This window comes from Arvicola amphibius, chromosome 12 (assembly GCF_903992535.2).
Source record: "Arvicola amphibius chromosome 12, mArvAmp1.2, whole genome shotgun sequence".
NCBI classification, from domain to species: Eukaryota; Metazoa; Chordata; class Mammalia; order Rodentia; family Cricetidae; genus Arvicola; species Arvicola amphibius.
In genome coordinates, this window is record NC_052058.2 from 55,992,763 (window position 1) to 56,006,230 (window position 13,468).

The 13,468-nt window shown below is 44.7% G+C and overlaps 1 protein-coding gene across 1 annotated transcript in view; it reads right to left on the reverse strand.

Moving 5' to 3' along the window:
• The window catches only part of Adcy10 (adenylate cyclase 10), a 68,431-nt gene extending 56,899 nt beyond the window's left edge, over positions 1 to 11,532 (reverse strand). Inside the window, exons 1-6 of the mRNA XM_038349612.1 lie at positions 11,385 to 11,532; positions 10,677 to 10,781; positions 7,854 to 7,892; positions 7,538 to 7,681; positions 3,901 to 4,106; positions 1,831 to 1,927 (exon numbers count right to left, since the gene is read on the reverse strand). Of these exons, the coding sequence (XP_038205540.1) occupies positions 1,831 to 1,927; positions 3,901 to 4,106; positions 7,538 to 7,681; positions 7,854 to 7,892; positions 10,677 to 10,781; positions 11,385 to 11,532 (739 nt within the window). The remainder of the gene's footprint in view (positions 1 to 1,830; positions 1,928 to 3,900; positions 4,107 to 7,537; positions 7,682 to 7,853; positions 7,893 to 10,676; positions 10,782 to 11,384) is intronic.
• Between the last annotated feature and the right edge of the window lie 1,936 nt (positions 11,533 to 13,468).

Sequence of the window (13,468 nt, forward strand, 5' to 3'; positions counted from 1 at the left end):
CTTGGCATGAATGGTTTGAGAATTGAATAGAGAGGACTAGAAATTTAAAGACAGCACTCCAATTTAGTCAACTTTTAAGGAAGGGGAAGGAAACCAAAGACAGTCTGGTCTACAAAGGGAGTTCCAGGACAGCCAGGACTGTTGCACAGAGAAGCCCTGTCTCACAACAACAAACAAACAAAAAAAACCCAAACAAACAAAAAACAAAAAAAGAAAGAAAGAAAACAAAGCTGAACTAAACAATAACAATAACAACAAAAGCCAGACCGGTGTGGCAGCATGCCGTTCCCTTTCTCTAGAACTGCAGTTCCAAGCCCCCAGCCATCTTCCTGCCACCGATTGTCACCATTTTCCAAACACCGGTAAGACACAACACAAAGCACTTTTGACTCCTGCTTGCCCTCAAACTTCTTTAAGTGTCTACATATCTACTTGGTGTTGCGGGAGCTCCTTCTGCTCCTTCAGCCAATAGCCGCTGAGATACCAGCCCATTGGGGCGTGGTCTCTCTTTTTAAAAATGCGGCCACTTCCCTCCGCTCGCTCTCTGGCTTCCGGCTCCGCTTCTGACGACTAGGCTCCCTTCCTGATTGCGCAGAGGGCTGTTGTCTGGGACGGTGATCTGTAAGTTTTTTCCCCTTTAAATAAATAACCATTCTATTAATCATAATTCCAAACTGGTGTGGGATTGTTTGTGATTTACACCATCATCTGGCGCCCAACGTGGGGCACGAACCCACGACCCTGAGATTAAGAGTCTCATGTTATATGTCTATCGGCTCTTGCATCCCTTTATTCATAATTCACTAAACTGTGTCTGGCATGTGCATTGGAATGTGTTGGTAATTGAAGGTGGAGGCAAAAGGATCAGCCGTTCGAGATCATTCTTTGGTACCTAGAGGGTATGAGGCCAGACTGCGCTACTCCAGACAGAAAACAAAACAATAAGAAAAAGCAAGAGTATTTGGGCATGGCGTGGAGTTCAGTGGTAAAGCACTGGCTTAGCAGGCGCAACACCTTAGGTTTGACCCTTTACATAGCTGTGTGTGTGGGGGGGGGAATTAGCCCAAAGTTAGCCACCTAGTCAAGGCAGGAGCTGAGAGTATATAGCTCAGGGGTTAGGTAGAACACAAAGCATTGTAAAGAAACTAAATTAAAACTTCCAGATAGCAATAATATCCAAAGTCAGCCACCTATGGTCAACCACCTAAGACAAAGCCTATGAAAAGATCACCAGACTCTAGTCAATAGAGTAGGTATTGAATCTGACACATTCTCAGACACAGGGAAGAAGGAAGAAACTGGCTGTCAGAGAAATAAGGCAAGTTTAATTCAAGAAGCGGAGGCAGGAGGAATAAGAGTTCAAGGCCAGTTTAGGGTACGTGATGAGGTGCTGCCTTCCCCCAGAGTAAATTTAAAAATTAAAAATAAATTTAAAATGAAAGCTAGAAGAGTAGGTAAATATACCCCCCCAAAGCATACACAAAGTCTATTTATTGGGAAATGAAACGAGTGAATGCAAAAACAGATAAATATGTGACATAAATAGAGAAACCTAGGAGCTTTTTGAGGGTAAATTGGAGCCAAAGATCTTTTGCATTTTATCTTGATAGCGTATGGAAGAAGATAGATGGTAATCGGTGCCCAGAAAGGGAAGATGGCTAGGTACTCAAAATTGCTGTTCTGGGGAAGTTAGTTCATCTCCTTTATGTCAAAGTCAAGGCCTAGAGCTGTGTTAAGGAGTGTGCCCACTTGGTACAGAGCCTCTGAAATTGGCTCAAGTCTCTACTGACCACTGCAGAGGCAAAGGGTCTATGCGTGGGGGCTACTTACTTTTGTGGTCTCCAGAAGGATAATAATCCATGAAGGTCATACACTTGGTGAAAAACTCATCAAAGTTAAAAGTAGGGGGTGGTTTTAAGAAGCTAACCTGAATAAAACAAACAGTGAAATTCCAGTTATTCTGAGGGCTGTGTGACCTTGGGAATATCATTTCCCAGAAGAACAGTATGCTTTTGAATATCTAAGGACGTGACACACAGTGACTGGCACATTTAAGGCTTTGTTTGAGACAGGGTCTCACTCTGTGGCTGAGAATGAACGATGTAACATAGGCTGCCCCCAAGACTTCTGGCCATCCTTATGTCTTGGCTTCTTGGGTGCTAGAATTACAGGTATCAGCCACAAAGCCCCTATAAATAACACTATTATTATTATTGCTTGCCCAGTAAGACAGCCTTGCCAGACCCAATAAAAGGGTTTGAACCCAGGGCCTTGCACTCCACCACTGTGCCACACCTGTGCCCTGTTTACTTGTTTGTTGCTGTTTGAGGTAAGGTCTTGCTAACTAGCTCAAGCTAGTCTCAGATTTGTAAGGCGAGGCCCTCCATCACTAGGGCTATAGGATGTGTCACCATGTCTGGCCAGCGGGTTGTAAAGTGTAATTTTGAATTGAGGCAGGTTGCAGATGCCAGTAATGTAGGCCTGTAATCCCAGGTATGGGATGCTGAGGCAGAAGATCAAAAATCTAAAGATCTCCAGTGCTGTCTATGAAGGATATTTAAGGACAACCTGGGCTACTTAATGAGACTCTGCCTCAAAATAAAAATAAAAATAAAAATAAAAATACAACAAAAACCAAATTCTGGAGCCAGGAGGTGGTGGTGCACCCCTTTAATCCCAGCACATAGGAGGCAGAGGCAGGAGATCTCTGAGTTTGAGGCCAGCCTGGTCTACAGAGTGAGCTATAGGATAGGTTCCAATGCTAAAGAGAAATGCTGTTTTGGAAAAAAAATAAATAAAAAAAAGCTGGGTCTGTACCTCAGTGAGATAGGGTATTTGCCTAGCATGTGTGTGGTTCTGTCCATCAGTACTGTCCAAAAGAAAAAAAGGTGTTAAAATTTTAAAAGCTTAGAAGCATAGCTTATACTGAACAGATACTTAGACCCTAGATCCTAGATTCAGTTTTTAGCTCAAAAAGAAAAGAACAGAAGAAAGTTTAAATTTTTTTTTCCAATTACTTTTTAAGATCTTGAGGGTCAGAATACGCACACAAAGGGCCACTTGTTTATATTTTTCCACCCTGAGGATTTTTCTTCTTCTCTTTCTCTTTTTGAATATTTTAGTTAAACTAAAACCTGAAAAGACCATATGCCCTTTTTTCCCCTTCCCTCTTTCCTTCCCTCCTCTTTCCTTTATCTCTTCTCTTCTTTCTTTCTGCAGTATGATACAGAGTTGGAGCTTATTATACATATCAAAATATGGGTGCAGACTTCCCATTCTCATCCCATTTCTTTCTTATAAGTGTTAAAAACGAAAAGTGTTATAGCCTAAAAAGGTCCCAGGAAAATCATGAACTCTGTAGTATTATGCACTGGGACTGGGATATCCTTGAGTCTCTGTATTCCTACCTCCCCAAATGCAGAAGTTTAGTTCAATAATGTGACGGCACCAGGCCAAAACAAATGGGGGTTTATCTGGCCGATGGCTGACAATCTACCGGGGTTAGGAGGTTGTTGGGTAGAGAAAATAAGCACTACCATTCCCGGGGTACACATCGCAATCCCCGTAGCCGAGAGGTGGAGACAGGAAGATCAGTAGTTTAGCTAGGTAATGACTTCAAAGTTAGCTTGGGCTACTGGAGACCCCATCTCAATAAACACAAACAAATGAGAACAGGGCCTTACAGCTCCCTGCTGCCTCTAGGTCACCAGGTGGCCTCGGTTTTTGTTTGTTTGTTTGTTTGACTCTCAGTTGGTGGTGGGGGTAGGGAACAAGACGGACCGGACATTTCCTTCTTGAGCTCAGCAGCCCTGGCTCATCCCACAGGACGTGTCCTTTGGCTAACCCAGACTCCTTTGAGTTCGCCTGCCGGCACGCACTTGGCAGCGGCCACCCTCTCACCTTAACTGCTCTCTGGTCCGGAATCCTCTCAATTTCAATCATGCTCCGGTCACAGAGCTGCCAGCAGTTTGGTGACAGAATAACATCGTTCATCTGGGCCATGTTCTGTGCGAGGCGCACGTCATCTACCGCCTGGCCAATCACCAGAAAGTAGTTGCGTGTTTCATCCCCGAAGACCAGCATGGTGATGTGGCCGGCAGCCAGTCCTGAAGAAGACAAGCAATGGGTTTGCACAACAAGTTCTGGGTTGCTTTCCAGAAGCACTGGATCTCAGGAAAATCAATCTTGATGTGACCACACAACCCCTAAGAAAATCCCATTTTAAAATTTTACACAGAAATGAGAGAATGCCTCTTTCAGGTCCCAGTCGTTCCAAATGTTCCTTCTTTCAAAGCTAAGAACATAACTCCTCATTTTCACCTTTTGGTGACACTTTTTTTTTTTTTTTTTTTTTTTTTTTTTTTTTTTTTTTTTTTTTTTTTTTGTGCCGGGGTGGGAGAGGAAGAGAAGAAATTGGGTTTCTAGACAAGGTTTCTCTGTATAGCCCTGGCTGACCTGGAACTAACTCTGTTGGCCATGATGGCCTTGAACTCAGAGATTCACCTGCCTCTGCCTTTAGAGTGCTGGGATTAAAGGAATACACCACCAGGCCCAGCTCAATAACACTCTTCTTAAAGGGTTTTTATCAATCCCCAGAGCTATTTAACCTTTTCTTCAATTTACATTTAAGGCAACAGAAAAAAGTGTTGATAATTTGTTCGGAGAGAGTTTTCATTTTATCATGGATTGATTTCATTTTATCATTTTGTTTGGGGAGAATTTTCATTTTATCACTGAAAACAAACTTTAGGTCTAACTTTAGGCCATAACTAAAGGGTAAAGAAAAGAAATAGGTATTTGAAAGCCATCCAACAATGGCTTCTCTCATTGTTTTCTCTTTTATTGAGACAGGATCTCACTATATAGACCAGGCTGTCCTTGAACTCGCTGAGATAGATCGGCCTCCTGAGAACTGGGATTAAAGGCCCGCAACTCCCAAGCCTGGCTTTCTCTGTTTTCAAGTTGAGAAATGAAGGTTTGGGTAACTGAATAAGAGAACACAGATGCTGTAAAATATTCTATGCATATGAAAATGATATGTATGCACACACAGTATGTGACAGAGTGCTCTTAAATTACTGGAATTGATGTAATCGAAGTTTATTTCCCACCTTTGATCTTTGTACTGATCTGTTTGTTACTGTAGCCTTGACTGGGCCTCAGGCGTCCACGAACCCTCCAGCCCCACCCTCCCAACTGTGGAGCTTATAGGAGTGAGCTTCCACACCCAGCAAGCTGTGCTGATTTGCTGATGCCCCATTTCCTTAGGGCTTCTATGCTTTGTTTTCCGTCAGACACAGGCTACTGGTTAGACTCACTAGAGGAAAGATGAAAGACACCAAGACCTACCTCTCTACTCGCCCCTCACAACACACACAAGGGTTCCGCTTACTATCATTTTGTTGTCTGAAACAGGGTTTCATGTAGCCCAGGATAGCCTCCAATTTAATATGCAGCAGAAACTGACATTGAGCTCCTCAACCTTCTGTTTTCACCCCCCACGTGCTGGGGTGACAGACATGTGCCACCATGCCGCTATTCAGTTGTTTCCATGCTAAGAAGAATGTCACATTAGCCTCTCTGAGGGAACTTGGAAAAAATGCCATGGGGCATTCACCAGAGAAGGCTGCTCAGACGTGGGTTTAAGCCAACAGAAAGTCTTTAGTAGTGGGCCAGTGCTGTGTGCTCCAGATCCCAGTGTAGCCCTGAGCCCTTCTTAGAGGGCTCTGAAGCACAGAAACCACGTTCTGGGTTGACATACTTCAGTTTATAAGAACAGTTAGCCAGAAGCAGATCTACAGAAGCTAAACAGCAAAGGTAGTACATTCTGAGACTTTTCCAGAACTCTATGGACTTCGATGGACTAGGCCTTTGTTTCAGTTTTGGCTGGTGCTGTCTGTGTGCAGAGTTTTACAGCCTGAATGGCATTTCCATCATGGAGATAGTTATGCTAAGGTCTCAGGGTCTATTTGGGTCTGGGGCCCTGTCACAAACAAACAAACAAAAACCCCACATTCAGTATTGTAATAGTTGATCTTTTAAAGTATATATTTGAAAAATTTGAAAATTAACATAAAAAGATGGGTGATCTAAGACAACAGTTAATTAAAGAGAAATAGTCAATTGGATGACCTGTGTTGGTGATGATTCTATTAGTTCTGACTTTTGTGATTCCTTTCCTTTTAAATTGATTATTATTAGTGTGTGTATGTATGTGTGTGTGAGAGAGATCACACCATAGCACGTGTACAGAATGGTCAGAGGACAGCTTGGTAAAGTTTGTTCTCCCACTTTTGTGTGCAGCAAGAGTCTCGCTACCCACTGAGCCATCTTGCCGGTTCCTAAGTTCCAGTTACCAGTGGCACCACCCACAGCTCTAGCTGTTGCTCGTCATCCGCTCATCTCAGACTCAGTCCTCAGGGCCACCGTGTTCCCTGAATCCTGGTGCCATGATTAAATGAAGATGGCATAATTAATGCATGTGAAATCTATGTGAAATCTGAAACTGCATGTGGCTGTTACTTATTAGGAGACTGCCTCAACCAGCCCAGCATAAACTCTGAGCTGTGCTGCAGGTAGAACTTGTTAAGTTCTGTTTGCTTATCATTCCTTTATTCAAAGAGATTCATTCGAGTGTTTTGCCTACATAGATGTAAGTAGACTGTGTCCTTGCTTAGTGCTGTTGGAGATCAGAAAGGGGGAATTAGATTCCCTGGAAATGAAGTTATAGATGGTTGTGAGGGGCTATTTGGGTGCTGGGAACTGAACCTGGGTCCTCTGCAAGAGACTCCAATGTTCTTAACCTATGAGCCACTTCTCCAGACTCTGTATATTAATTCTTATGAAGTAACAGATGACCAGTCTTACGGCATTGCTGAATTTATGTAGTGACAAACTGCACTCTATTTTACTTAATGTTATATCCCCAAGCCCAAATGTATTTATGCCTTGAGACAAGGTTCCCTATATAGTCTAGGCTGGCCTCAAACTCACAAGAGTTTCCTGTATGTCTTGAGTAATAAAATCATAGACATATGTCACCTCATCTAGTCTACTTTACTTTTTATAATAGCCTACTATATAGGCATTATTATCTCAAATTCTTTTTTTAAAATCCTTTTTAAAAAGATTTATTTATTATGTATATACACACCAGAAGAGGGCACCAGATCTCCTTGGAGATGGTTTTGAGCCACCATGTGGTTGCCGGGACTTGTACTCAGGACCTCTAGAAAAGCAGTCAGTGCTTTCAACCTCTGAACCATCTCTCCAGCCTTCAAGTTTTTTTTTTTTTAAATAGTTAGTGAGTGAGCAAAGGTTTGTCTTCTGGTCAGCCTGACTCCAGCTTCACAGCATGGTGGAACATGATCCCAGCGCTATAGTGTCTGTTCTTTCCCCAGTGCTTACGTATTTTTTGCTTATTTTTTGAGGTTCTCTTGGTATGTCACCTGGGCTAGCCTCAAACTCTCAGCTATCCTCCTGCTTCAGCCTCCTGAGAGTCGGGATTACAAGTGTACGCCCAGTTCCAGATACTTACCTATCTTGACTCGGATATCCAGGCCTTCTTCAACCTCCTTGGCCTCAAACAAGCCGTGGATCTCCAGGCTGCACTTGATCACCACGGTGATGATGTTTTTCAGTTGCTTCCGTTCCACTCTCCACAGGGCCAGCAGTGCGTCACCTTTAAGAGAGACACTGTGGGGACTTTCTCCCACCCTGGAGATCAGTGCCATTGTGCTGCTGCAAACGTGTCTCGACCCACTCCCTGGCCACAACTCCCCGAGGTCCCTTCCTTTGTGACAGGGCAGGCACCTCAGTTTCCCCACCCTTCCCGACTCAGTCAGCTTCCGTACCTGCAAATTTTAGGATGTCTCCTCCAAAAATCAGCACTTCTAAAACAAGAAAGAAAGAAAAGAAAAGAAAAAGTTAAGTCAAACTGATTCTTTAGTGGGCATTGCTCATTGGTGACATAGAAGTGGCTTTGGGACCATGGTGGCACACGCCTGTCATCTTAGCACTGGAGAGGCTGAAGGAGAAGGATCACTGTGAGTTTGAGCTTAGACTGGGCTACATAGCTAGACGTTAGACCCTGTCTCAGAGGAAAACAGAAGAAAGGTAGAAACAGTGTAGTGAGAATAACAATTCAGAGAGTACAATTTTCCTATCAAGCATGATGTGTCATGACTTCTGTGTAGCCTGCCTCCTTGGCTGCAGTCAGCGAGCACCACAGCCAACCCATGTCCATGCTCTAGAAAAAAAAAATCTTAACAAACAAACCAGGAAACAGAAGGGTGGAATTCCCCACAGGACCTAAGAATCTGTGCCCTCCTCCCTCTCCTGGTGTACAAGAATACTATTTGCCAACCTTTAAGGAGCATAGGCTGGGGGATAACGGACAGGACTCCACAGAAATGGGAGGAAGTGGGTTCTGTTTGTTGCCATTTGCTTTAGAAATTTAGACTATGATCTAAGTGGAGATTTGTGTTTGCTGGTTTGGTTTTGGTGTTGGGGCTGAAACACAGGGCATGTTAGGCAAGTTAGGCCTTAAAGGATGCTCCCCCCATACTGCTGCCCCTGCCCACCTCTGGGTTTTAAGAGCATCCCACAAAATGCCGAGTGTCTGCTGTGCCAAGTGGGATGCAAAAACAAATTAGATGCCCTTTCTGTGATTTGTTTGGAGATTTAGATTGTGTGTACATGTGTGTGTGTGTGTGTGTGTGTGTGTGTGTGTGTGTATCTGTGTGCAATCATGCACATGCAGGTACCTACAGAGGCCGGAAGAGACCACTGGATCCCCTGGACCTGGAGGTACGGGCAGTTGTGAGCCGCCCAATGTGGGTATGGGAATTGAATCTTCTGCTAGAGCAGCAAGCACTCTTAACAGCTAAGCCCTCCCCAGTTCTTTGTATTTGTGATTGGGCCCCATTGTGTAAGGCAGGTTTACCTAAACTTCACTATGTAGCCTAGACTGGATTGGAATAAGTAACCATTTTCCAGACTCAGCTTCCCAAGTGCTAGTATTATAGATGTGAGCCACTACCTGATCTCCTCTCTTCCTCCCTCTCCCTCCCCCTGGCACGTGTGTGTGTGTGTGTGTGTGTGTGTGTGTGTGTGTGTGTGTAACACATGCTACTTATTCCGGTAATGGAACTCAGGGCCTCAAGGCTGTGTGGCATGCCGAGAAAATACACTTCCGGTATGATTGGGGGGTTTTGAGACAAGTCTCATAGCTTAGATTAGCTGGAAGCCACTATTTTCTCAGGTAGCCTCACAATTATGCTCCTTCTACCTCTGTTTCCTAAGTCTTAGAGTTATAGGTTTTTGTTTCTACTTTTAGGGAGCATTAGCCTGGGGCTAGAGAGACATCTCTATGGATAAGAGCTCTGGCTGCTTTTCCAGAGGACCAGGTTTGAATCCCAGCACTCATATGGCAGCTCACAAGCATTTATAACTCCAGTTCCAGGGAATCTGACACCTTCTGGCCTGTAGGTACCAGGCATGCACGTGATGCACAGACATACATGCAGACACAGCACTCATACGCAAAATAATATAATTTTAAGATCAACTGTAGTGATATTTCATATGTATTTATTAAATAAAACTTGACTGAAGATCAGAGAGTAGAACAGCTGCCCTGGTCAGCCTTACAGACCAGGCAGTGGTGACCCACACCTTTAGTCCCAGCAGCCACACTAGTTTGCCATAGAAACTGGGCAATAGTGGAGAGGAATTAAGACAGGAGGAGACAGCTCTCGCTCACAGTCTCATTCTGAGGTTTCCTGGAGGCAGGATTGTCATTTCGGACTGAGGCAGAGGTAATAGCTAGTGGTTGGCCGCTTTGCTTTTTTGACCTTCAGGTTGAACTCCAGTTCCTGTCTCTGGGTTTTTTATTAATCGTTCTACAATCAGCCTAGTTACAGCAGCGGCTTATTCCTATACTCTCAGTATTGGGAGGTTAAGGCAAGAGGATTGATTGCTTTGAGTTCAAGGCCATAGCTGTAAAATAAATTCCAGGCCAGCCTTGCCTGTAGACTCAGGTCTTCAACATAAAACATACCTTCCCTCATGTAGTCTTATTAGTGAGGCTCTCCCACATTCATTTAGTGGTAATCTGTCATATTAAAAGTACTGATGACTGTCACGGTTTGCTTTTCCTTGCTGTGATAAACATCGTGACCAAAAGGGCTGAGAGAGGAAAGTGTTTTAGCTTATCTTATAGTTCATCATGAAGGGAAGCCAGGGCAAGAGTTCCAGCAGGAACATGGAGGCAGGAATTGAAACAGAGACCATGGTGGAGTACTGCTTATTGACTTGTTCCCATGATTCACCCAGATGGCTTTTTTAAAAAATATATACCAGGATCACCTGCCCAGGGCGAGCAGCACCCACAGTGGGCTGGGAACTCTCACGTCAATTACTAATCAAGAAAATGCACCACAGACTTGCCAACAGGCCAGCCTGGTGGAGGCATTTTCTCAATCGAAGTTCCTTCTTCCCAGATGACTCTAGCTTGTGTCAAATGGACAAGACAACATAAAACACCACTCACCAGAAGCATGGCACATGTATTTCCTGGGGAGGATGAAGCACTCAGTCATGGTGCTCTACTATTCATATACCGACAAAACAATGACTTGAAATGCTCGCCGGCAACCCGCCCCCAGGACACTTACTCTCCACTATTGCACTGATGTAGTAGTTGAGGATCTCCACCAGCTGCTCGGCCCCTCGGTCCATGTACATTGCTGTGCTGAACTTCTCGGTCATCGCAGTAAAACCTGAAAGAAACTGCCGCTGGCTTCCTGGGAGCCGAGCAGAGCCAGCAGAGGGCTCCGCCAGCCCAAAGTGGGCTCCACTAAGAGTGCCAGCTTTAGCCAGGCAGCAGTTCCAAGGCTGGCGGTCAGGGGATGTCATCCCTCCTTCCCAGGTCCCCATGTACACAGTGGCAGCGGCATATTGTTGGAAAGAAAGGTTCTGTTCCATGGTTTAGAGACCACCGACTTTTCAAATTCTTCTAAAGAGACATGTTTTGTATGAGGATGTAAACACGGTAGATCATCTCCTGAGTTTGTCAGGGATGTGCGTGGGACTTGGGCGAAGAGGCTGTGAAGTTGGGGCAGGGACACTAGAGTCAGAAGTCCCAGATGGGGAACTTGAGTGTCTTAAAGACATGCCTGTGACTGAAAGCTGTGGGAAGGGGGGATGGGAGACACCTGGAGGAAGAGGCCATTCTCTTTCCCGTGTGCAGTGAGACTAGCTACCTTGCCGCCCAAGGGTTTGAAAACGGTGTCCTCGCTGCAATCACAACCTGCATGTGACTTCTGATGCATGCCTGCTGCTCACCCACGGGGTAATTAAGCAAGTATTCCTTTGGCACTTGCCTGAAATATCAACAAACATCAGAACTCCATCAAAACACTTCACTGATGGCCGCTCTGGAGAGAAATCTCCGTAGACGATGAGATCTGGTAAGTGAGCTGCTATTTTGACGATGGCCCGGTCTTGTAATTCCTCCCTTTGAGCACTCATGTTCAAAGATAACAGTCAGGGTTTTTCAGCACCAGGAAGCTGTCCCCAAGTAAGTCTTCTAGAAACACAAGTTGGGAAAAGAGGAATCTAACATGTGCTTTTGTTCTTTCCTATTTCTTTCTCTCCAGGGGCTTTTGCTCCACCCCATGGATGGCTTACTTCAATGACTGAGTCATGGCAATGCCAGAGTTGGTGATACTCCCAAAAGATGACTTTTCTTCTCTCTTGCTCTCTCTTTCTTATTTTGTGATGAGGTCTCACTACATAGCCCTCACTGCCCAGTGACTTACTGTGAAGACCAGGCTGGTCTTGAACCTGTAGATATCTGCTTGCCTCTGCCTGTAGGGTCACTTTTCTATACAGAAGGAACTGTCACGGAATGGACTTTCCAACCCAACCCTGAACAGCTATTACAAAAATGAACGTGTGTGCGCACTCTCGCACGTGTGCATATCCCGGGAGTGGGGGTCGGGGAGCTAGGGACCCAGTGGTTAAGAGCACTGACTGCTCTTCCAGAGGACTCTGGGTTCAATTCCCAGCATCCACATGGCAGCTCACAACTGTAACCCCAGTTCCAGGAGACCCAACACCCATGGCAAAACACCAATACACATAAAATAAAAATTAAAAAAAAAAAAAAAACCAAGCAAACCAAAAACATGAGAGCACTATGGAAGGCAGCGACGGGCCATCCGTTTCCAGAAAGGGTAAATCCACTGGAGAGTGTGTATCAGAGTTCCTCTCTTTTTGGGCCACCAACCAGCTCCCAAATCATGACCCAGAGTCTATTATTAATTTGAATGCTCAGCCTAACTTAGGCACGTTTCTGGCTAGCTCTTTTAAATAAATTAACCTGTTTCTTCTTATCTATCTCTTGCCTTACTTCTGTGGATCTTACTTTCACCGCGTCTCTACGTCTGGCTGGAGGCTGCCTGGCTTCTTGCCCCGGGCGTATCCCTCTTTCTCTCCTCCTCCTCCTCCTCCTCCTCCTCCTCCTCCTCTCGTTCTTCATTTTCCAGCCTCATTTCTCCTATTTATTCTCTCTGCCCACCAGTCCCGCTTATCCTTTCTCCTGCCTAGCTATTGGCTGCTCAGCCAATCTTTATTAGATCCATCAGGTGCCTTGGCAGGCAAGGTAAAACAAATGCAACATCTTTACATAATTAAACAAATGCCGCATAAACAAAAGTAACACACCTTTACACAATTAAAATAATAGCCTGCAGCATAGACGAATTTAACATATCTTTGCCCAGTTAAAATAATATTCTGCAACAGTGTGGGGAACAGTAGCACTGGTCAATATAGCCAGACTCCATTTCCTTTTGTTTCTTGTCCTTCATCCTCTTTTGGTCTGCTATCTCTTCTCCTTTATAAAAATTAAACAGGGGGGTTAAGAGCACTGGCTGTTCTTCCAAAGGACCCGGGTTCAATTCCCAGCAACCACATGGCAGCTCACAACTATCTGTAACTCCAAGATCTGACACCCTCACACAGACATACATGCAGGCAAAACATCAATGCACATAAAATAAGCAAACACAGATGCGAGTCTCTGTGGGTACATACTTAGATGTGGGTTATTAGGTTATTATCTACAGGCACGAGATTAAGTAAACTAAGACATCAGGTTAAATAGAGAGCGAGAGAACTCAAAAGGGTGGGTGTGGACACAGTGACAGTGGAAAGGCTGGAAGGCCTTAAGCTGTAAGCGGGAGGATGTGTTGACATTTCCTTTTACTGCCGGTTGATGCCAAGAAAGTTAGTATTGATTAAGACCTTCCTTTAGGTGTGGACACCAAATGCTCAGACTCAAGTGAGGTTAAAAAATAATCTCTAGCAGGGTGTAGTGGGCTATGCCTGCAATCCCAGCATTTGGAATAGAAGTGACTGAGGCAGGAGGATCATCATGAGTTCCTGGCCAGCCTGGGCTACA